Source organism: Megalobrama amblycephala, linkage group LG7 (genome assembly GCF_018812025.1).
Source record: "Megalobrama amblycephala isolate DHTTF-2021 linkage group LG7, ASM1881202v1, whole genome shotgun sequence".
Taxonomy (NCBI): Eukaryota; Metazoa; Chordata; class Actinopteri; order Cypriniformes; family Xenocyprididae; genus Megalobrama; species Megalobrama amblycephala.
The window spans coordinates 46,586,150-46,611,211 of NC_063050.1; the positions used below are offsets into that span (position 1 = coordinate 46,586,150).

Sequence of the window (25,062 nt, forward strand, 5' to 3'; positions counted from 1 at the left end):
AACAAGTTGGTTATGTCGTAGAGCTGTTTATGAGAAATCTTGAGCACATTTAAAAATAATACAAACCTACATTTTAAGAGGGTTTACTACTGTTGTAATAATTATTCTGGAACATATGCAAAATACTTGCGTTCTTGCGGAATGATTGGCCTTCTTGTTGACGTAATGCCCCGCCCCCTCAGTGTTGGACGGGGAATGTCAGGGAATTGTCACATTAAAAATAAATAAGCTGTTGTTTTTATGTAGTTATATCATTGTTTAGTGCATACGATATTTAGAAAACCAAATAATTTTTTATATTAATTCGTCACGTCTCTTAATTTGAACTATTGTAAAATTGACCGTTCATCTTTGTAATCATGCTATTTTCTTATTCCATATCAGTGATAAACTGTTTAATTCTTTCTCGTTTATTATATTTATCAATAGCCTGTATATAAATGCAGGCCATCCAGGACTTTTATAGAGCGGATGTAGGATTTACAATGGAACCGGAAATACACTTACGTGCACAAAAATTTTGCGCGAAAATTTCTGTTGTCCGTTCATGTACGCTTTGCCACTTGTTTATTCTAATGTCACATTGGCTGTAAATTTCGTGTCAAAACAGACAAGAGACCGCAAACATGGACGAATATGACGAAATGTACGGGATTGAAGATGATTTTGAACAACAGTTTGCGGATGAATTGGAAGTCATGGCTGAAATGGATCGTAAGTTAGAAAGAAATGTTCATGTCTGCTCCCAGATGGCATAATGGCTGACTAACTGTATTTAAAGCTAGTTAATAAGCATAACACTAACATATAGCATACAGTAATATCACAGCATTCTTTGAATAATACTAATATGGTACATAAATATGGTAAATATTCCGTGCCATTACATATAACGTTATTAATATTAAGAAAGCACTGCACCATGGGATTGCCACAATACTTTTTGTTAAGGGAACCAAGAAAGTTAAACATTCCTCTAGGTTAGTGTCAGAAAATGATTCAGGATCATGACATAATTTATGCACCATTTGTATGGATATAGCTAAGTTTTTTTTATTCAGCCTGAAGGTAACAGCTCCTGAAGTGATACATTGATTGTTTTTGCTGACAAACATTGGTAAATATAGGACCTTTGTTTGTTTTAAGCCAGTACATTTGTACTTTGACAATATTTTTGTGTACGCACCACAAAAAGAGGCATTTTGGTAACAACATATTTATGTGTCAAAAGAAATCTTTTTTTTTTCTCAGTTAATTATGTATAAAAAAATAAAAATGCACATATATATGGAATATGACCATTTCTGGTGTAAAACATTACCATACAGTGATTTGTTTATACCCATTCTAACTAGTTTGAAGTTGATAACTCTAGCTAGATGACATTTTTATCTGCTGACTTAAAAGGTTTGTTCACCCAAAAATGAAAATTCTGTCATTTGTTACTCACCCTCATGTCGTTCCACACCCGTAAGACCTTCGTTCCTCTTCGGAACACAAATTAAGATATTTTAGTTGAAATCCGATGGCTCCGTGAGGCCTCCATAGGGAGCAATGACATTTCCTCTCTCAAGATCCATTAATGTACTAAAAACACATCTAAATCATGTGAGTACAGTGGTTCAATATTAATATTATAAAGCGACGTGAATATTTTTGGTGCACCAAAAAAACCCAAAATAATGACTTTTATATTGATGGCCGATTTCAAAACACTGCTTCAGAGCGTTATGAATCTTTTGTGTCAAATTAGCGGTTTGGAGCGCCAAAGTCACGTGATTTCAGCCGTTGGCAGTTTGACACGCGATCCGAATCATGATTCGACACAAAAGTTTCATAACGCTCTGAAGCTTAATGAAGCAGTGTTTTGAAACCGGTCATCACTATATAGATCGTTATTTTGTTTTTTTGGTGCACCAAAAATATTCACGTCGCTTTATATTGAACCACTGTACTCACATGAACCGATTTAGATGTGTTTTTAGTACCTTTTTGGATCTTGAGAAAGGAAATGTCATTGCTGGCTATGGAGGCTTCACAGAATCATCGGATTTCAACAAAAATATCTTAATTTGCGTTTCAAAGGTTAACGAAGTTCTTACGGGTGTGGAACGACATGAGGGTGAGTAATAAAGGACATTATTTTCATTTTAAATTTATAAATAAATTAAAGCTTTATTGTGTATTTTAAAAAAACAACATAAAATTAAACTAAAAACACTAAAACTGTTAATTTTGAATGTATGTTTCTGTGTGTATAGGCGAGCTTTCATCATCTGCAAAAGTGTCTGAGTTCCGCAATAAGAAGCCGATCCCACAGACTTTCGAGGAAGCCATTGTGTCCGGTGACGTGCCATTGAGTAAATCAGTAAATGACCAGCATCCTGAGAGCATCTCACCTCTAGTATATGAGGAGGAGGAGGAGGAATCCCTGAGTCAGTACATTATATTGAATTTTCTCACTTTTCTCATCCCCATAACTACGGAAGAGGATTAGGGCCAAGCAATAATAAAAAAATAAAACCATCTCGAGATTAAAGTTGTTAAATTTCGAGAAAAAACTCGTTAAATTTCGAGAAAAAAGTCAAGATAAAATGTTGAGAATAAACTCGTTAAATTATGAGAAAAAAGTCGTTAAATTACGAATTTGTTCTCATAATTTAACGACTTTTTTCTCGTAATTTAATGACTTTATTCTCATAATTTAATGAGTTTATTCTCAACATTTTATCTCGACTTTTTTCTCGAAATTTAACGACATTTTTCTCATAATTTAACGAATTTGTTCTCGTAATTTAACAACTTTTTTCTCGAAATTTTCTCGTAATTTAACGAGTTTATTCTCAACATTTTATCTCGACTTTTTTTTTTTTAATTTAACGACATTTTTCTCATAATTTAACGAATTTGTTCTCGTAATTTAACGACTTTTTTTCTCGTAATTTAATGAGTTTATTCTCAACATTTTATCTCAACATTTTTCTTGAAATTTAACGAGTTTTTTCTCAAAATTTAACAACTTTAATCTCGAGATGGTTTTATTTTTTTATTATTGCTTGGCCCTAATCCTCTTCCGTACATAACAGAGCTACAAGTTTAAAAGTTTGGGGTCAGTAAGATTTTTTTCCATAGTTTTGATAGAAGTCTCTTCTGCTCACCAAGGCTGCTTGATCTTTGATCTAAACCTCAGTAAAAACAGTAATATTGTGAGATATTAGTACAATTTAAAATAACTGTTTTCTACTTTATTATATTTTAAGATGTAATTTATTCCTGTGATGCAAAGCTGCATTTTCAGCATCATTACTCCAGTCTTCAGTGTCACATGATCCTTCAGAACTCATTCTAATGTGCTGATGCTCAAGAAATATTTCCAATTAGATCAATGTTGAAAACGGTTGTGCTGCTTAATATGTTTTTGTGGAAACCATATGTTTTTCAGGGTTATTTGATGAATAGAAAGTAGAAAAAAGTATATGAAATAGAAGTCTTTGTTGCATTATAAACTTTTTTTCTGTCACTTTTGATTGATCTAATGCTGAATAAAAGTATTAATTACTTTAAAAAAAAAAAAAAAACTTTACTGATTCCAAACTTTTGTACGGTAGTGTAAACTTTGTGAAGTGAGTGTATAAAAGTATTGCAGTGTGTCTAATGGTGTTTGTGGTTTCTCACAGCTCCTAAACCCAAGAAAAGAAGACAAGATGTGGCAAAAAAGCTCCAGTTTGGTGTTGAACACAGTGATGACATCACCCCTCCTTCTTCCCCAGAGGTTTACGAGAGACGAGTGAGAGATGGGTAAAAGTTTATGCACATCACAGTTTAATCTGTGCTGCTGCATGGAACACATTTCACTTCATAACATTACAACCATTGGTTGTTGACGTTTAAGTATGATTTTTTGGTAACACTTTAGTTTAGGGTCCAATTCTCATTATTAACTAGTTACTTAATAGCATGCATATTACTAGGATATTGTCTGGCTATTAGTACTTATAAAGCAGATATTAATGCCTTATTTTGACTTATGATCATATTCTACTTCCCTTAATCCTACACAATGCCTAAACTTAACAACTACCTTATTAACTATTATTAATAGCAGTAATTAGAAGTTTATTGAGGCAAAAGTTATAGTCAGTTAATAGTGAGAATTGGACCCTCATCTAAAGTGGTATTTTTATTTTTTTAATCTTTTTACAGACCTGCAGTTTCCCTGTCCCTAAGTCCAGATAGACCAGCAGCCACAAAAATAACAACCAACGTGTTAGATATCAGTGGACTGGCAGCGTTACAGGAGTCACCAAAGCGGGTTACCTCAGCTAGACATCATGTCCAGAAACGGCCCCCTGCAATCGGAGATTACATCACAGTCACAGACTCCATGGGAAACAGAGTTTACCTTAACAAGAAAGAGGATGAGGAGAAGGTTTTGGACCCCACCCAAAAAATTTTACTTGACTACTTGCAGTAGTACAAGTAGTGCAGTAGTGTGAAGTTTATTGATTTTTCTTATCCTTTTTCTCAGGCACCAGACCCAAGAGCCTTCCGTAACTCACTGAATGGACTAGGACTGCTAGCGGTTCCAATAGAAGTGCTGAAAGAACAAATTGCAGAGAGAGTAAGAATATGTGTGAACATACAGAGAAAACTAAATGAATGTTTTGGGGGAAATCTGTCTAAAATGGTTTTGTTTTTCAGCGGCATCGACAAGTGGTGGAGGAATCCCAAAGACTGACAGAACTTATGAATAGGTGCGTACACAGTTTTGTGTGGATTGTACCAGCCAATTATTTACTCTAATCTCTTGTACTTCTCTACTAGGGGTGGACGATATATCAGGAAATGTACAATTTTATCATGTTTTTCTCCATTTTGATGTTTTTACTACTAGTTTTGCTATTTTTCAAATGACTGAGCTGTACAGCCAAACTAAATTCCCTATTTAAAAAATGTAGCTTTACAAGGTAACAAAATATAAAAGAAAAAAGAATGACAGACCATTTAGGCCAAAGTTCAGATTCCCTCGGATTTCATCAAAGATATCTTAATTTGTGTTCCGAAGATGAACGAAGGTCCTCATGGGACGACATGAGGATGAGGACTTAATGACAGAAATTTCATTTTTGGGTGAACTAACCCTTTAAGACATAACTGTGTTTATGTAAACCTTGTGTGTATTTGACAGATTAAGCACAATAAGACATAATAAGATGGCGTAGTTCGGTACCCGCACGCTGTTTGACAGGCTTCTAGTGTGCGCGCACATTTACATGCTCATAAAAGTGCACGTCAGAAAAGGATAGGGTGCGATTTTAAAATGTTTAACCGGCAAGGCTTTAAAACGCATGCAAATAATAAACTTTCCTGATTGTGAATAACTGCAATGACATGTGAGGTATGTAACCCTACCTATGCGTTAACGTGAATGTACCTCGTGTTGTACAGTATGTTGGGACGGAGGGGCCAGAACTTCAAATGATAGAATGCACTGTAGCACAATACTAGGATATTTCTTTAAAAGCAGATCCTGGAGACATTTTAATCGTCCATGATCAAAAATCGTGATATCGCACACCCCTATTCTCTTCACATGTTAACTCTGATATTACTTTTTAGTGGTATCGATCCAGAGCTTATTGTAGAAGAGCAGGCAGACTCTGGTGTGGATGGCGACAGTGGGGAAGATGAAGGCTCATCCTCGCGGCTGTGGGTGGATCAGTTCTCGCCACAGCACTACACTGATCTGCTGAGTGATGATGTGAGCCATAGACACGATCACTTGAAAACGTATTATTGGCAGGCATTTGCCTTGTAATTCTTTACAATGTCTCTCTATCTCTATAGTTCACTAACCGCTGTCTGCTGAAGTGGCTGAAGCTCTGGGACACTGTGGTCTTTGGGCGAGAAAGGAAACCCCGTCCGGCCCCTGTAGACGTCAGATCGAATTTTACAAATGCTCAAAACCAAAACCAGTCCCAGCGTTTCAAAACCAAGTCTCAAATGACAGAAGAGATACTAGAGGCTGAGCTAGACCAGTACAAAAGACCTAAATTTAAGGTGAGTAAAACTGAACAATCACACCAGATTTGTTATATTTATATTAGGTTTAGATTTATATAAATTAAACTTTTTATATTTGTACTTGAGATTAACATTTAAATTTATTTTTAAGTGTTAGACTTAAGTTTTTATATTTATATATTTGTTAGATTTATTTATTTTAGTTTAGATTTATTTTTACATTTTTAATTATGTAATAGCTATAATATAAAAATATATATTTTGTAATATTTATTTTTATATTTAATATTTATAAGAATGTATTTTATTAGCCCATGAATATGAAAAAAAAAATTAAGATTTTTTTTTTATTTTTTAAATATTAAAAGGTTAGTTCACCCAAAAATGAAAATTCTGTCATCATTTACTCACCCTTCAAGTTGTTCCAAACCTGTATGAATTTCTTTCCTCTGCTGAACACAAAAGAAGATATTATGAAGAATATGGGTAAACAAACAGTTGATGAGCTCCACTGACATTGACAATAGTATTTTTTTCCATACTATGGAAGTCAATTTTCCATCAACTGTTTGGTAAATGATGGCAGAATTTTCATTTTTGGGTGAACTGTCCCTTTAACACAAGCTACATGACTATTTTTAAGATTATTTTTTTAACATGTTCAGTCTATAGTTTAAAGGTGCCCTAGAACGTTCTTTCACAAGATGTAATATAAGTCTAAGGTGTCCCCTGAATGTGTCTGTGAAGTTTCAGCTCAAAATACCCCATAGATTTTTTTTAAATTAATTTTTTAATTAAATTTGTAATTAATTTTTTTGCCTATTTTGAGGCATCATTAACTATGCACCGTTTCAGGCTGCGGCCCCTTTAAATCTCGCGCTCCCAGGCTAACGAAACATTTAGAAAGGCAATTTACAAATATCACTAAAAATATCATGATATCATGGATCATGTCAGTTATTATCGCTCCATCTGCCATTTTTCGCTGTTGTCCTTGCTTGCTTACCTAGTCTGTTGATTCAGCTGTGCACAGATCCAGACATTAATACTGGCTGCCCTTGTGTAATGCCTTGAACATGAGCTGGCATATGCAAATATTGAGGTCATACATATTAATGATCCCGACTGTTACGTAACAGTCAGTGTTATGTTGAGATTCGCCTGTTTTCCGGAGGTCTTTTAAACAAATGAGATTTACATAAGGAGGAAGCAATGGAGTTTGAAACTCACTGTATGTCATTTCCATGTACTGAACTCTTGTTATTCAACTATGCCAAGGTAAATTCAATTTTTGATTCTAGGGCACCTTTAACTGTATGTATCATACTACACAGGTGGCACTATTATCAGGTCCTCCTGGACTGGGGAAAACCACGCTAGCACACATTATCGCAAAGCATGCTGGTTACAATGTAGTAGAAATCAACGCTAGGTAAGCCCAGATGCTAACCAATCTTGAAATAGAAATATGCACATATAAATGTGGACACTCACAATCTAATAGCGCTGATCTCTTCTCAGTGATGACCGCAGTGCAGAGCTCTTCCAGAAACGCATTGATACCGCCACACAGATGAAGTCAGTCCTGGGAGCCAATGAAAAGCCCAACTGCCTTATTATAGATGAAATTGACGGGGCGCCTGCTGTAAGATCTGCTCTCAGCTTTATTGGTTACTTTTAATCAACGGCTTGTCAAATTGTAGCTGTTTCTCACTTTTTGTTGTTTTCTTTTTGAATCAGGCTGCCATTAATATTTTATTGGCCACTCTGAACCGGAAGGATAGCCGAGATGGAGAGGAGTCAGGTGTTAATGCCTTGAAAAAGAAGAAGAAGAAGCAATCTGTGCTGCTCAGACCAATCATCTGCATCTGCAATGACCTGTAAGTCTTATGTTTTGTTTTGGTTGGATTTAAAATATTTGAATTTCTGCATATTTTCCCAGTCAACTATTAAGCTTTCAGAAAACATACAAATAATATCCAACAAAATTTCTGAACATTCAATGGTAACACTTTACAATAAGGTCTCATTTGTTAACATTAGTTAGTGCATTAATTAACATGAACTAACAATAAGCGGTTACACTTTATTTTAAGGTGTCAGTATTACAGTGTAATTATACATTTAATTTCTGAGTAATGACAAGGAACTACATGCACTTATTATAGGGTTAGGGTTAGGATGAGGGTTTGGTTTAGGGTTAATTGCACATAATTATGCATAATTTCTAGTTATTACTACAGTAAAAACATGTAACATATGTAACAACGACACTGTAAAATAAAGTGTTACCCAATAAGCAATATATTCTAACAGCATTTATTAACCTTTGTAAGTAAGTATGTGCATAAACTAATGTTAATGGTTACATTTGACCCTAAAAATGTATTAGTAAATGTTGAGATTAACATTAACTAAGATTAATAAATGCCGTATTGTTCATTGTTAGTTCACATTAACTAATGTAGTTAACTAATGGTTAACAAATTAAACCTTTTTGTAAAGTGTTAGCCATTAAATTATTATAGTGCATCACCTTCACAATATACATTAGCACTGGAAAATCAATACAAAATATGTAACCCATTTACCTGTACTTTTGTCAGTTATGTTCCAGCTCTGAGGCCGCTGAGACAGCAAGCTTTCCTATTGTCCTTTCCACAGACTCTGCCCTCCCGCTTAGCTCAAAGACTGACAGAGGTGACACACATGCACTCTACAAGTTGATTTCATAAACACATGGATGTATAGATTCATGCAAGCTTTTGTTTTTTTGTGTAGATCACACGGCGTCAGGGCATGAAAGCAGATACAGGCACTCTGATGGCGTTGTGTGAGAAAACCGACAATGATATCCGTTCTTGCATCAACACATTACAGGTGAGAAAGATGTGTGCCTTTTTAAAACTTGTCAGAATTAAACTAAGGGTTTGTTTAATTAAGTGTGTGTGTGCAGTTTCTACACAGTCGTGGACAGAAGCACTTGGATCAGCGCAGTGTCAGTTCCATGTGTGTGGGATTGAAAGATCAAAACAAGGGACTCTTCTCAGTTTGGCAGGAAATCTTTCAGCTTCCTCGACTGAAAAGGTACTCTAAAACACAATATGCCATACTCAAGCACATGGTCTTTTCACTCAGCCCTCCCCTTAATAGCTTTTCAGTGTGGGCAATGAAATAAAAGCATATATATTTAGGATTTTTTTTGTCTTTTTCTTTGACAAATAGTACTTATTTTATCTGATTTTTGGGTTAAAATGTGACCTGAAAATGTTTTCTTTCTTTCAATCTAAAGGTTAAAAGATAAAATTGAAGAAAAAAAAAAATAAATAAATAAATAATATTTGTGAGCTTTCATTTTTAACTCAATCACTGTGCCAGTGATTACTGCATTCTTCATTTCATGATGGTGTTGTGATTTAGGAAGCGGATTGGTGGAGATCCTTTTGGTGGTTTTGATGAAGCTGGACCTAAAGATGGTGCACAAAGGATTCAGCACATCTTACATTTGGTCTCATCAAATGGAGAGCATGAGAAACTCACTCAGGTAACTAGAGCTCTGCGTTCTGCGCACTTTGGGCTCCTTTTAAATTGATTTTCATATTCGAACAGTGGCCCCAAAAATATCTGGACACATAAATCACACTTAAAAAAATTGATTTGTTTGCTTAAAGCTGCAGTCCGCAACTTTTTTTGGTTAAAAATTATCCAAAGTCAACTTTTGAACAAGTACATAACCAGCCAGTGTTCAAAACTATCTAATTATCTTGTCTCGATTCACAACAGTAAGCTTGTAATAATGTTTTATAATAAGAGCGACATGGCGGATTTCCGCGGGAAATTCAAGCATGCAGCAGTTCCTCTGTGCGTCATTATGTCACGTCCGTAAACAAAGGAAGGAGTCCCGTCGAGTCAGTTATATGGTGAGGAAGCTGCCGGTATCGGCATATTTATAGCCTTTTTTATAGCCTCACAGCAGCTGCAATAATTAAACTTATCATTTTGATGGCGGATTGTAATCCAGAAAGGTCCAAATGACAGTCATCAGTGACAACTGGAGATTCACTCGTAGTCAAAAAGCAAAAGACTTTGGACTGTGGAGTGGCTACAGAAATTGAAATCTACAGGTAACGCTAATACACACTAAATACACAGTCACGCAGTGCTGATGTTGTTAACATATTAACAATTTGAGAACAATATAACAGTAATAATAATTTGCACGGTTTGGTGTGATCAGAGCTAAGCGATTGTTAGATTTAATCATCATTGGCAGCACGATTTATTGTAAGCCTAATGCTTTTTTCCTCAGTTGGTCAAAACAAAAGTGGCAGACATGTTACTTACTTGTTCAGATGATATTTTCCAGTGAAAATTCTTATATTGGTCATACTTTCAAGACGTAGAATCTGTGATTCTGAAGTTCAGTATCCACCGGTGCGGTGACTGACAGCAAACATTGGATTAATCCGCGCTGATGAGCTGTGCCGAGGCACAACGCACGTACAAATAACTGTTCCGCATATGACTGCAATCGCATGTTTCAAACAAGAGATGGCGACAAAGAGGAAAAACTGCGGACAGCAGCTTTAATATAACAAAATGTCAGAGTAGTTCATCACATTAAATATAGCCATGTTCCTAAAATGTTTGACAACCAGAAAGTGTCATTTTGTATTGAACCATATATATGATGTTTTAGCATTAAAAACCTCACAAACTTTTTTTTACTTAATGTGTGATTTTTGCTTTTATTGTTTATTTAAATATCCTACAAAAATCCATACAAAAGTGTAGCAGTGAATCAACGGATCACAAAATTGCGGTTCATGGTTTTGCTTTCCATTTACAGTATTCCTTAAAGCACACTTTAAGTACTTCGATACCACAGCAAAAACTACTAGCCTAACTAATAAAGTTCAAACATCATTAAAGACAAGTGAACAGTCAGTACAAAAATAGGATAAAACAGACTAATTACAAGCATAAATAAATGCAATATAACAAAGTTACAAATAAAGTAAGGTCTAACTGTTGTGTATTCATGTACAGACATGTTCTAATTAAACTTAAATGTAAAATAAAACTATAGTGATTAATCTTTGTTAAAGGGATAGTTCACCCAAAACTGAAAATTTGATGTTTATCTGCTTACCCCCAGCGCATCCAAGATGTAGGTGACTTTGTTTCTTCAGTAGAACACAAATGATGATTTTTAACTCCAACCGTTGCCGTCTGTCAGTCAAATAATGGGAGTGAATGGGAACTCTATCAATAAGAGTCGAAAAAACTTGCATAGACAAATCCAAATTAAACCCTGCGGCTCGCGGCTCGTGATAGCGCTCTGACAACGGCAGTGATGTCTCGCGCTTATACTTCAGTGAGTGCTAGACATCACTGCCGTTGTCAGAGCGCGATCAGACCTCACTAACCGAGTGCTGAATGCAGTTGGACATTGTGGTGTATTAGAGGTAAAAAATGATATAAATACTGTTCGGTTTCTCGCACAAACCGATCGTTTCGTGTCTTAAGACATCAATGTGTCGTCACGAGCCGCAGGGTTTAATTTGGATTTGTCTATGCAAGTTTTTTCGACTCTTATTGATAGAGTTCCCATTCACTCCCATTATTTGACTGACAGATGGCAACAGTTGGAGTTAAAAATCATAATTTGTGTTCTGCTGAAGAAACAAAGTCATCTACATCTTGGATGCACTGGGACTAAGCAGATAAACATCAAATTTTCATTTTTGGGTGAACTATCCCTTTAAAGCTGTGTTTTGTTGTTTGATGTTTAATGGCTTAGACAGCATCTGTTTAACCTCGACAAAAGAGTGATATTTCAGGCAAAATGATTTACTCTCTCTGTTCTGTAGGGCTTGTATGATAACTTCCTCAATATGAAGCTGAAGGACCCTGGGATGTTGGGTGTGTGCTCGGGTCTTGACTGGTTGTGTTTTTCTGACCTGCTGAATGAGTGTGTGCTACATGGGCAAAACTACTCGCTCATGCGCTACTTCCCGTTCCTGCCCGCTGCTTTCCACCACCTATATGCCGCAAACTCTGTGCCACGCATCAATTATTCACACAGCCACTATGAGGTGAGAGAATGCAATAGAATCGGTGACAGTGCAAACTGTCTTTCTGCCCTTATCCTTAATACCCTAGTGTCCTGTCATTCCCTTTCTACCTTTCATCAAATGAAAGCACTGTCCCAGTTACACATACAACCATAATGCCTCAAAACACAGTAATCATGTGTCTCCCTTCACTATGACTGCATTTATGCCATTGACCATCTGTTTTTCAAGTGTTATTTGATAATAGAGAAAATTCTAAAGTTTGGGGTCTGTTATTTTTAATTTTTTTTAAAAACATTTTTTTTAGATATTAATACTTTTATTCAGCAAGGATAAACACACTTTCTGAAAGATCATGTGACACTGAAGACTGGAGTAATGATGCTGAAAATTCAGCTTTACCTTCACAAGTATAAATTACATTTTTATATATATTAAAATAGAAAACAGTTATTTTAAATTGTAATAATATTTAATAAAATTACTGTTTTTACTGTATTTTTGATCAAATGAATGCTGCATTGGTATAAAATACACTTCTTTAAAAATTTTACAAATCTTATTTTACAAACCCCAGACTTTTAAACAGTTGTGTATTTTTATGTAAAACAAACTATTCCACATGTACCATGACTGGTGTTGACAGATTCTCTACCAATTTTGATAAGACAATAATATACATTAACTTGATTATATGAAAAGAGGTGGGTTTGCTAATTTGTGCCATTTTTGCTAATTTCAACCACAAACCCAATCATTCAAAGACATGTCAGCAACTCAAATGTTCTAGGTAATAAAAGACAAAAGAGAGGAATGGCTCACACTTTTAAGGCCACTCAGACAACTAGCCAATCTCTGGCCATAAATGATTTTACGTATTTGGGATTGCTGGTATCAGTTATGCTGACATGCCTTTATATAATAATAATCTTCAACATTTATCGTTTTAAGTGTAAAATGAAAGTGGTAATAAATGAAGTTTTAAATTTGTTTCTAGGCTTTCACTAAAGCTCAGCAGACCAAGAATGCGCTCCTTGCCATGTTGAATGACATCCCACCTGCCATACAGAGCCGTGTTTGCATGAGTAGTCTCTGTTTGGACATCCTCAGCCTTCTCTTGGAGCTCATCTCCCCCAAACTACGGCCGGTGAGTCATTTTAACATCTGTGTGCAAACAAGCTAACAATGTAACAACAATATTATACTAAATAAATTGCAAGTTGGTTCTAAACCCTAATGAGCTGCCTAGACAGTATCATAGCAGTGAATGCTGGTTCACACAAAAAGTAGTGTCCTTATGCTCCCTTTGTAATTTTGCATTATAACCAGACATGACAAGATTCCAGCGACAAGCAATTTGTCCACACTAGATGCAACATGACTATAAGACACGACAAAATAAATCAAAAATCACGACCAATCAGAAGAGCGCATGGGCGGAGCTCTCTGCAAGCGCACTTCACTCTCAATGAAATTCATAAGCACATAATAAACCATTTTAACATTATTAAAATACATACAGTGTTTGATACAATCTTTGTCATAGAATACAATTGTTTCTTCACAGTTTGAATGTTGTTGTTTCCTTTAAATCATTTTCAAGAGCTGATGTGAATTCTCCATTGTTGCTTTCAGTATGGCTATAAATTACAATCACACTCACATTAAAGGGTTAGTTCACCCAAAAATGAAAATAATGTCATTAATGACTCGCCCTCATGTCGTTCCAAACCCGTAATACCTCTGTTCATCTTCGTAACACAGTTTAAGATATTTTAGATTTAGTCCGAGAGCTTTCTGTCCCTTCATTGAAAGTGTATGCACGGTATACTGTCCATGTCCAGAAAGGTAATAAAAACATCATCAAAGTAGTCCATGTGACATCAGAGGGTCAGTTAGAGTTTGTTGAAGCATCGAAAATACATTTTGGTCCAAAAATAACAAAAACTACGACTTTATTCAGCATTGTCTTCTCTTCCGGGTCTGTTGTCAATCCGGGTTCACGACTCCGCAGTGACGCTGTTGACGTAAGACGCTGCTGATGTGTTATCCGGTGCGCCCGAGCTTCGTTTACAGTCTGAGGGAGACGCACGCTGTATTCAAGCTATTCTACATTGTTTGTATTTTGGTATTGCTATATTTTTTAAAATGGTGCGTAAGTGTGTATGTCGCGGATGTCCTAATCGCCAAAAACAACGACGTAAAAGTGCATTACCAACGCCGACAGATGAAAGGATTCAATGGAATCAATTCAGTGGAAAGGATTCCGGAAGAGAATACAATGCTGAATAAAGTCGTAGTTTTTGTTATTTTTGGACCAAAATGTATTTTCGATGCTTCAACAAATTCTTACTAACCCACTGATGTCACATGGACTACTTTGATGATGTTTTTATTACCTTTCTGGACATGGACAGTATACCGTGCATACACTTTCAATGAAGGGACAGAAAGCTCTCGGACTAAATCTAAAATATCTTAAACTGTGTTCCGAAGATGAACGGAGGTCTTACGGGTTTGGAACGGCATGAGGGTGAGTCATTAAAGGTGCCCAAGATTATGTTTTTAAAAGATGTAATATAAGTCTAAGGTGTCCCCTGAATGTGTCTGTGAAGTTTCAGCTCAAAATACCCCATAGATTTTTTTTTTATTAATTTTTTTAACTGCCTATTTTGGGGCATCATTATAAACGCGCCGATTTTATGCAGCGGCCCCTTTAAATCCAGTGCTCTCCGCCCACAGAGCTCGCGCTTGCCTTAAACAGTGCCTTAACAAAGTTTACACAGCTAATATAACCCTCAAAATGGATCTTTACAAAGTGTTTGTCATGCATGCGTCGGATTATGTGAGTATTGTATACTGTTATATTGTTTACTTCTGATTTTGAATGAGTTTGATAGTGCTCCGTGGCTAACGGGTAATGCTACACTGTTGGAGAGATTTATAAAGAATGAAGTTGTGTTTATGCATTATACAGACTACAAGTGTTTAAAAATGAAAATAGCGACGGCTCTCTTGTCTCCGTTAATACAGTAATAACCGATGGTAACTTTAACCACATTTAACAGTACATTAGCAACATGCTAATGAAACATTTAGAAAGACAGTTTACAAATATCACTAAAAATATCATGTAATCATGGATCATGTCAGTTATTATTGCTCCATCTGCCATTTTTCGCTATTGTTCTTGCTTGCTTACCTAGTCTGATGATTTGGTTGTGCACATCCAGACGTTAATACTGGCTGCCCTTGTCTAATGCCTTTTATAATGTTGGAAACGTGGGCTGGCATATGCAAATATTGGGGGCGTACACCCCGACTGTTACGTAACAGTCGGTTTTATGTTGAGATTCGCCTGTTCTTCGGAGGTCTTTTAAACAAATGAGATTTATGACAATGGAGTTTGAGACTCACTGTATGTCATTTCCATGTACTGAACTCTTGTTATTTAACTATGCCAAGATAAATTCAATTTTTCATTCGAGGGCACCTTTAATGACATAATTTTCATTTTTGGGTGAACTAACCCCTTAAGTTCTTTTAACATTAAATAAAGCACATGATCAGTACCTGAGATTATTATTGTCATACTTTGTATGCTGTTGTTCCAGCCGCACATCACAGAAATGGAAACCCTCTCTAAAATACAGTCCCCTGTCGCTCGGTGTGTATGGTATCAGCGTTGTGGCTGGTTAGACTTGATTGATAAGGAAAAGATATTTTATTGCGTGTTGGGGCATCGCTTCAGGTTAGGACATGGTGTAAGTTTGGGGTTCAAAAGTTTAGGGTCAGATTAATTATTTCTCTTTCTGCTATTAAGTTGATCAAAAGTGACAAGTAAAGATGTTTATTAAAATATTACAAAAGATTTCAGTGGCATAGTTACATGTTACTTCATGTACTTACTATAGTAAAAACAGTAAATTATGCATAATTACAAGTAACTAACCCTAAACCAAACCCTAACCATAACTCTATAGTAAGTACATGTCGTTAATATTACTCAGTACTTGAGTACAATGTTACTACATCACTTAAAATAAAGTGTAGCCAAGATTTCTAATCCAAATAAATGTTGATCTTTTAAACTTTCTATTCATAAAAGCATAAATAGTATTTAAATAGTAAAGTTATTTTACATTTGAATATTTTTGCTCAAATTATAGACTTGATGTCTTTATTACAGGTCAACCCTCAGCTTTACAGCACCAGGGAGAAGCAGCAGCTTTATGATTTGATTGATACCATGATCAACTACAACCTGACCTACAGACAGGACCGCACACCAGAGGGACAGTACACTTATGTGCTGGAGCCGTGAGTAAATGCACAGACATTAACCTGACTTATAGACTCAATGAACACAAATAACCATGCTTGTCTGTCAGGACTTTAGTTATGCAACTCATACATCATAACAATACACACTAACACACATGGCACTGATTCCTGTTTATCACGATTTATGAGAGATTAGGCTGCAGCTCCAGATTATGGTCTCTCCATCCCCTCCTCTTCCACTTTTTTTTATTATTCTCCATCCTCTGTTTCACTTTGGCCATTCTCTCACATGAGAGCTGAGCTTGGAGGTTTTTGTTACTTGCCTTTGAAAGTCATGCATGGACACACGTTCATCACTCAAGCATATAAAAAGACCTGCAATCCTCTCTGTGGCTTACCGTGTCCTACCACTCACATTGATTGATGGAAGCGATGCTGAAAATGTTTACAAATAAGCTTTTGACACTCACAAGTTGAGCACTTGCCGCTGAACCTTTGAAAGTCTGCTTGACGGAGCTAAAGGTGGATTAAAAACCAGGAATGAGAAGATAAACAAGGGAACAATTTGCGCTATTGGATTGGTTTTCAGACAGCCTGTTCAAGCTGGAACTGAAGAAGAGCATCTCTGTGAGTTTGAGCGTTTCTCATGTTTTATTTAAAGTTTTTGCATGAATATTAGATTTATTTATTTTTTTAAATGTCTCTGATGCACACCAAGGCTGCATTTAAAAAGTACAGTAAAAACAATAATTTTCTGAAATATTATTACAATTTTAAAACACTGCTTACCATTTAAACTTTTAAATATTCTTTTTAATTTTCAGAAGACATTACTCCAGTTTTCAGTGTCACATGACACATTCTGCTTAATATTTTTGTGTAAACAATGTTGATTTTTTTTTTTTTTTTTTTTTTTTTTTCAATAATTACTTGAATAGAAAGTTATTTATTTTATTTGAAAATAGAGATCTTGGGTGTAGCATAATAAAATTTGCTGTAATTTGTAAAGTGTGCTGAATAAAAGTGTTAATTTCTTTGTTATTCATTTCTTACTATTTACAAAATTTAGTTAAAAATATAGGCATGTTTTCACTAAATTAGCACATTTATTTATATGCATGTTGCAATATAACAACACACTAAATGTAATAGTATCTATCTGTCTAACAGTAAACCGTAATATTTGCCTACATTTAAATGTATTTTTACCCTGTAAAATGCCACCGAGATTTCCGTGAACATTTTTCAATGACTCATTGAAAGTTCAAAATAACTGCTTTGTGTAAATGAATCAAACTAAAATCATCAGTTAATTTTATATTGCCCACAAAATGATACTGAATTAAAATTAAAGGATTAGTTCACTTCAGAATTCAAATGTCCTGATAATTTACTCACCCCCATGTCTTACAATATGTTTATATCTTTCTTTAAGTCAAAAAGAAATTATGGTTTTTGAGGAAAACTCCAGGATTTTTCTCCATATAGTGGACTTCAACAGTTACCAACAGGTGAAGGTCCAAATTGTAGCTTCAAAGGGCTCTACACAATCCCAGACGAGGAATAAGGGTCTTATCTAGCGAAATGATTGGTAATTTTTCTATAAAAATAAAAATAAAAAATATATTCATTTTAACCACAAATGCTCATCTTGCACTAGCTCTGTGATGTGTCATGCATTACGTAATCACGTTGGAAAGGTCACGCGTGACGTAGGTGGAAGTACCGAGCAAGTGTTTACAAAGCGAACGTGCAAAGACTAAGTCAAACGCCCTTTACAAAATAAGGTAAAACAACGATGTCAGATGATTTTGAAGTTGGAGGAGAAAATGAGATGAAGTTTTTTGCCCTACCACACGTGACCTTTCCAACGTGATTACGTAATGCGTGGCGCATCACAGAGCTAGTGCAAGATGAGCATTTGTGGTTTAAAAAGTATATACATTTTTATTTTTTTAGAAAATGACAGATTGTTTCGCTAGATAAGACCCTTATTCCTCAGCTGGGATTGTGTAGAGCCCTTTGAAGCTGCACTGAAACTGACATTTGGACCTTCAACCTGTTGGTAACTGTTGAAGTCCACTATATGGAGAAAAATCCTGGAATGTTTTCCTTAAAAACCATAATTTCTTTTCGACTGAAGAAAGAAAGACATGAACATCTTGGATGACATGCGGGTGAGTAAATTACCAGGAAATTTTAATTCTGAAGGGAACTAAACCTTTAAGTATTATATCATCCAGCCCTACTGCAGCCTAGATTAGATGGGGAAATCCCTGTGCATGTTTTTTCATAATCATGTTTCTGAAGTTCATTATTTATTTGCGTGTGTTCTCTCTGATTGGTGTGGTAGAATCATGCAGCAGTCGTTCCTGCAGGCCCGCTGCGAGGAGACATTGGTCACCTCTGACTGGGGTATTCCACTGCTTATCGCCCTGTTACTGCTTCTGCTCGTTTACGCCTTCCTGTATCTTCCCGCCATCTCTTATCGAGCTTTACTCCAACAAGTGCTGAGTAATCACACTGAAGCCATGACCCTGGAAAATAACAAGATGGACTGAGGATTGTACGATTCCCAAGCCAAATCTTGCATGACTAACTGCATTTCCCGCATCGTCCGATTATGAGGAGCAATGGTTCAACATTATAATTCAGCTTTCATCAGAGGAAAATGGAAGAAACATCTCTGCTTTGTTTATAATTACTGTAATATTTTGACAGACCATCTTGTCAGTATAATCCAACTGTGTTATCTTCAATCATGCCAGTACACAGCAAGCATTTCCATATATACATCGTCTATATGGTCAATTTCGTCTATAATAGTCATTTTTTGACTAATGTGAGATGTGATGGCACACGAGCAGCATATTTTGACAAGAGATATTGAAGTATCTGGATTTCATCTGATTTCACACTGGAAATAACCTGGGAAGCTTTCATCGCTATCCTGTTCCCTAGAAAGGGAGAAACTTTTTTTGATTTTAATGTGAATGTGCAACATAATATATGGAAACAAAAACTTCGGAACCTCTGCTCCGATTTTTTTTGTTTGTTTTTTGACAGAACATTCTCCAACTGTACTAGAGAAATGACTTTGTGTACGTGACCAGGAATACCCTGCACAACTAATCCTACTTTTGGAGTTTCATCTGCTTTGTGTGTGTTGTACATATTGTTTAATTTCCTTTTATTCCTGGAACGGTGTTTTACCTTCGGAGTAAGAGGGATTATTTAGCTCACCCGCTTTACACTCTTTAAACCATCACATCTTCATTTGCCTTCATATCCCTCCTCATTAGAGTCCCCTGTTAAGATTCTATATGTTATATTAAGGTTTATGCTAACATTATATTATGCTTTTTTTCAGCTGTAATTTTATTTACTGTATTTCCACAGTAATGTAGAAGATGTGGTGCGCTTTCCGGGTTTGCCTCCCCGGAGGCAGCTAACCTATCAGGTCAAGCAGCTGATCGCCAGGGAGACAGAATTAGAGAGAATGAGGAGGGTGGAGAGGGCCCAGCAGAAACGAAACCCACAAAAGGTAAAACACAAAGACTGTAAACAGATGTGCACAGTTACCAGTATTGCAATATTTTAATATATCTATCTATTAAAGGGTTAGTTCACCCAAAAATGAAAATTCTGTCAGACCTTTGTTAATCTTCGGAACACAAATTAAGATATTTTAGTTGAAATCCGATGGCTCCGTGAGGCCTCCATAGGGAGCAATGACACTTCCTCTCTCAAGATCCATTAATGTACTAAAAACATATTTAAATCGGTTCATGTGAGTACAGTGGTTCAATATTAATATTATAAAGCGACGAGAATATTTTTGGAGTGCCAGAAAAAACAAAATAACGACTTATTTTGCGATGGCCGATTTCAAAACAATGCTTCAGGAAGATTCAGAGCACAAATTAATCAGTGTATCGAATCATGATTCAGATCCCGTGTCAAACTGCCAACGGCTGAAATCACGTGACTTTGGCGCTCCGAACAGCAGATTCGATACACTGATTCATTTGTGCTCCGATGCTTCATGAAGCAGTGTTTTGAAATCGTCCATCACTAAATAAGTCGTTATTTCGGTTTTTTTTGGCGCTCCAAAAATATTGTCATCGCTTTATAATATTAATATTGAACCACTGTACTCACATGAACTGATTTAAATATGTTTTTAGTACCTTTATGGATCTTGAGAGAGGAAGTGTCATTGCTCCCTATGAAGGCCTCACGGAGCCATCGGATTTCAACTAAAATATCTTTGTATTTGTGTTCTGAAGATGAACGAAGGTCTTACAGGTGTGGAACGTAATGAGAGTGAGTAATAAATGACAGAATTTTCATTTTTGGGTGAACTAACCCTTTAAGGCTATCAAGTGATTAAAATTTTTAATCTAATTAAATATGTGGCGATTAATTCATCTAATTAATCGCAAATTAATCACATCAGATTTGGCTGAGAAATTCCCCTCATAAGATAATTTAAAGTTGTTATTGTGTTAAATGAGAAAAGCATCAAATAAACATTATAAAAAGTAGCTTTAGATAGAAATATATGTATTTTCTACATAAACTTTTATGCTTCAGCTTCCATGACGGTGAGTAAATGATGATAAAATGATAAACTGTACCTTTTAATGGTTTGTTTTTATTAATATGGAAATATGAAATAAATGTATTCATAAAATGATACTCTAAATAAGAAACTAAAACTGCCAGTGGGTGGCGGTAAATGTCTTAATGAGTAAGTCATTGAGTCATTCATTCATTCATTCAATTCATTCAAACGGCTGATTCATTCAGGAATTAAGTAAATGGCTCTCTTTACATATGGGCCATTGAATCATTGGTTCACCCCATTGATTTGTGCAAAACGCGCAAACGAAAACCGTGTTGCTCGGAGACACACAACAGTTCTGCTCTGGCTTTATAGGTAATGTTTTTTTTTTTTTTTGGCAAAATTGGGCAAAAAGAGACAATATTGTCTAAAATATAACACAATATTAACTTCTTTATTGAACTGTTGTATAAAATTAATATCACTTTTGCACTTGTGTTATTCGGGACAAAAACAGCACTCGTGTAATAATGCTTGACTATATCATATTATATAAATATGAGACGACAACTCATACAGGGGCATTTTTCCCCTGTATCTTAAATTTTAAGCCATTCTAACTGCATTTTATAGGTTACATCACACAGTGAGTTGTTGCCCTGCTTCAGGTTCGTCATCAATCAACTGTGTGAAATGTCAGATGACCTACGCAGGTCTGGGGAAGGGCGGGTGCTTTAAATATGCTCAAATACACTTTATTTTTGGCCATAACTAATGAATTAAATGAATGCGTTAAATCAACAGCCCATAGATAGATAGATAGATAAAACATTAATATATTATAATATTGCATTGAATTCTGTCTAATCTTGCATTTGTTGTGCCTGCAAATTAGTCAGTACCCATTTATAGACACTGCATCTTTTTGCATTTGGAAATCTTATTGATTTAAAATGTGTGAGATTTAGTTTTTCACCACTCATTTGCAGTGTTGACACAGAATGTTTACATGCACTTAATTGATTTTAGTTGGACTACAACATTATGATTTTGAAAGTGTTCACTGTTTTGTCCAGTCTTATCTTTGCGAACAAATCTAGATATTATAATTGAAGCTCGACTTCATCCACTATGCACACTAGATACAAGTGAGGCTATTAAATATTTGATTAACCAGTGTGTTATGTAAACTTAGACAGATGTGCAGCTCCCAAACAAAATGTATTGTACAGTATACAAAGCTGTAAACAGGATTGTTCATGTTGCTTAGTATTTGTTCTGTGTGTTTAGACAGAGGCGGTAAATAAGCATCAAGAGGAGAAGAAAACCGAAGTGAAGAAACCGACAAGCAGGAACCATCAGCAGAGGCTGGAGAACATCGTTAAACAGACTGTGGTGGAAAGCAGGGTAAAGCATCTATATTAAACCACCTTAAATCCTTTACATCTGTTCTTGAGCTACCACAGCATCCCACAAAAAATCCCATTTTAAATTGTATTTCCCTCAAGTCCAGTCCACCATTGAATATTACCGTAACAAATTCGATGCTGGGATTGGTGATTCACAACTTCATTCTGGCATTGTGTGAAACTCAACTAAACAGTTAAAAATGCAGACAATATTTACAAATGAGCACAGCTAGTTATAGATTATTGATTATGACCAAAATTGTAATGCCAAACCAGAACATTAAGCACCTGGTTAAATTAGCCTGGGGACGGTATATGAATAAGATGGTGATTTTTGCACTAAATTCGCCCTCGCAGCGATTCTGTGCCACCATGTTAAATGATTGTCCTCATACTGTCTCTCTTTACATATGCTTGATTTATGCTTCATGATAATCCAAGATTAATTGGGTTAATAGTGGATCAGGGTCAAAGTGCTCTCACATGATGACTTGTTTGTTTATCCTTCTCACGGTTATAGCCTGAATTGGATTTCTTTGGACGAGCCATTGTACCCAAGGAGAAGCCTATGGTCACCACCACTACAAGTGTGTTTGCTTTATATATACTATACTATATTCTATATATACTTTTCTCACACTCGTACAATAAATCAAAGCATATGTGTTCTGCATAACCTGAAATGTGAAATATGAGCTGATATCGCTTCTCTCCGCAGGTGAAGATGGCAAAGCAGGCGAAGTGGTGCACATTGGTAAAGCTGTGGGTAACAGTGATGTATGGTTTCGTTTCAATGAAGGTGTGTCCAATGCAGTGCGCAGAAACGTTTACATTCGGGAGTTACTTTAAAGACAGAGGATGAAGCCCATGTTAATTTACCACTGTAAATCAATACATAAAAACCAAAAATGTTCTGAACCTTGTACTGTATAGTAAAAAAAAAAACCATCTTGTCTAAAAAAAAAAAAAAAAAACCAAACAAAAATCACAGGTTCCTCTTTGTTTCTTTTTATTGTATTCTTGTATAGTTGTCTTACACTTTTATAAATACATGTTTTCACTGAGTAACAGCAGTTTTTTTCTTTCTTTTTATAATGTCATGGCCTGATAAGAGTAAACAACAAAGCAGATTTACTCAGAATCAATTCATTTGCATCTCTGTCCATCCTAGTCAAAGTCAGGCAGTGTAACCATGACAATGGGTGGAGTCACTCCTGTTGCCATAGTGATGATTGACAGCTCTATATTATTACACATTTGCTTGACTCCACCCACGGGTTGTCCTTCAGTACATCTGGATTCAGAAATGGATCCTCATTCATTTTCTCTTCCATCCATTTAGTTAACCTAAAAATAAATGGATAAGAGAAAGATAGAAAAATAGCAAGAACAACAAAAATTCTGTAAGTTGTGAGATTCCTCACTTCTATTAGTCCATATGACCTAGTATTTACTTAATTTACTACATTAAACTTGGAACTTCACAAATCAAAATACGTATTTACTATTACTATATTATATTGAATAATATTTTAATATTTTTATCAGGTATTCAGAGATAGATAGATAGATAGATAGATAGATAGATAGATACTCACTCTGGAAGAGAGACAGATGTTTTCTCTCTTTTAAACTGTAGCTGCTGCTTCAGACTGTCCACATGGTTCTTCAGCTGAACCTCATCCAGCTCATCCATCTGAAAAACCAGCCGGCATGTTTCATTAAGTCTCAAAGCTAAATTATCTGTAAATAATATCTAGATTATTTTAATTCAATAAATCGTTTCAGCCTACCGTGATGAATTCAGAGTTATGTATCTGAGAAGTGAAGTGACGGGATTGTCAGGAATCCTCCAGCAAATAGCTTGAGTTTGAATGTTTTATTCTGTTGAATAGGAGGGAGTCTGCTTTTGTCCCTTTTGTAAATTCCTAGTGTACACGCAGGAGATTTATACACACACCTGGCTTTGAGGTTATGGAGCATTCAAACTACTTTGTTACTCAAATTCTCTCTCTACATCGTGAGTTGTAATGGGAGGGATGTTTAGCTCATTGGATAAATCTAAAACACATGCAAAACTCTCAAATAACACCCTTTTGGCTTTACCTAGTCTTTGCCAGGGACAATAAACTTTAGAATAAATGTTGTGATGTTATCAAGAGACTTCCTGTTTTTTTATATATATATATAATAGTCACTTGTTAACATCTGTAAATGTTATTTAAATATCCCCCAAAATCATAACGTCAGTGTATTTGCCAAAAAGCTACATTCTGATTTCTCTGAATGATTGTTGAATGAACACTTAATACTTGTTTGACACAAAATACAGCAGTTGTCATGCTTTTGACACTTGATTGTAACATATTCAAAAGTTTGGGGTCAGAAAGATTTTAAAAGAAAAAAAAAAGGAATTCATATTTTTATTCAGCAAGGATGCATTAAATCGATCAAAAGTGACAGTAAAGACTGACATTTGTTACAACAACGACAAAAACATCTGTCAAATAAATGCTGTTCTTTTGAACTTTCTGTTCATCAAAGAATCCTAAAAGAAAATATCACAGTTTCCACAAATATATTATATATTATATTATGTGTTTTAAATTGATAATAATAAGAAATGTTTCTTGAGCAGCAAATCAGCATATTAGAATGATTTCTGAAAGATCACGCGACACTGAAGACTGGAGTAATGATG

The 25,062-nt window shown here is 35.5% G+C and overlaps 2 protein-coding genes across 3 annotated transcripts; one reads left to right on the forward strand and one right to left on the reverse strand.

The window, feature by feature from the left end:
• Window positions 1-445: 445 nt before the first annotated feature.
• chtf18 (CTF18, chromosome transmission fidelity factor 18 homolog (S. cerevisiae)) lies at window positions 446-23,429 on the forward strand. 2 transcript variants are annotated; one of them, XM_048197792.1, is made up of 22 exons: window positions 446-714; window positions 2,262-2,435; window positions 3,678-3,798; window positions 4,204-4,429; window positions 4,529-4,621; window positions 4,702-4,754; window positions 5,620-5,761; window positions 5,848-6,060; window positions 7,359-7,456; window positions 7,546-7,669; window positions 7,765-7,904; window positions 8,631-8,724; window positions 8,806-8,904; window positions 8,981-9,111; window positions 9,445-9,568; window positions 11,898-12,122; window positions 13,099-13,248; window positions 16,291-16,421; window positions 19,785-19,929; window positions 22,243-22,359; window positions 22,882-22,948; window positions 23,080-23,429. In XM_048197792.1, exons 1-22 carry the CDS (start codon window positions 627-629, stop codon window positions 23,208-23,210), a joined length of 2,886 nt encoding a protein of 961 aa, XP_048053749.1. In that variant the 5' UTR covers window positions 446-626; the 3' UTR covers window positions 23,211-23,429. The 2 variants fall into 2 exon arrangements, with proteins under 2 accessions (XP_048053749.1, XP_048053750.1); XM_048197793.1 differs by having other exon boundaries at window positions 3,678-3,787.
• Window positions 23,354-24,870, reverse strand: gng13a (guanine nucleotide binding protein (G protein), gamma 13a). The gene is made up of 3 exons (XM_048197797.1): window positions 24,155-24,870; window positions 23,960-24,057; window positions 23,354-23,708 (listed from the first exon to the last, which is right to left on the reverse strand). Exons 2-3 carry the CDS (start codon window positions 24,055-24,057, stop codon window positions 23,603-23,605), a joined length of 204 nt encoding a protein of 67 aa, XP_048053754.1. The 5' UTR covers window positions 24,155-24,870; the 3' UTR covers window positions 23,354-23,602.
• Window positions 24,871-25,062: the final 192 nt, after the last annotated feature.

Excerpts from the sequence above, each read along its gene's own strand:
- chtf18 (XM_048197792.1), top strand. The coding sequence starts at position 627 with ATGGACGAATATGACGAAATGTACGGGATTGAAGATGATTTTGAACAA. Across the intron at positions 4,430-4,528 it reads AGAAAGAGGATGAGGAGAAG|GCACCAGACCCAAGAGCCTT; the intron begins GTTTTGGACCCC and ends CCTTTTTCTCAG. Across the intron at positions 4,755-5,619 it reads CTGACAGAACTTATGAATAG|TGGTATCGATCCAGAGCTTA; the intron begins GTGCGTACACAG and ends ATTACTTTTTAG.
- gng13a (XM_048197797.1), bottom strand. The coding sequence starts at position 24,057 with ATGGATGAGCTGGATGAGGTTCAGCTGAAGAACCATGTGGACAGTCTG. Across the intron at positions 23,709-23,959 it reads ACATCTGTCTCTCTTCCAGA|GTTAACTAAATGGATGGAAG; the intron begins GTGAGTATCTAT and ends ATTTATTTTTAG.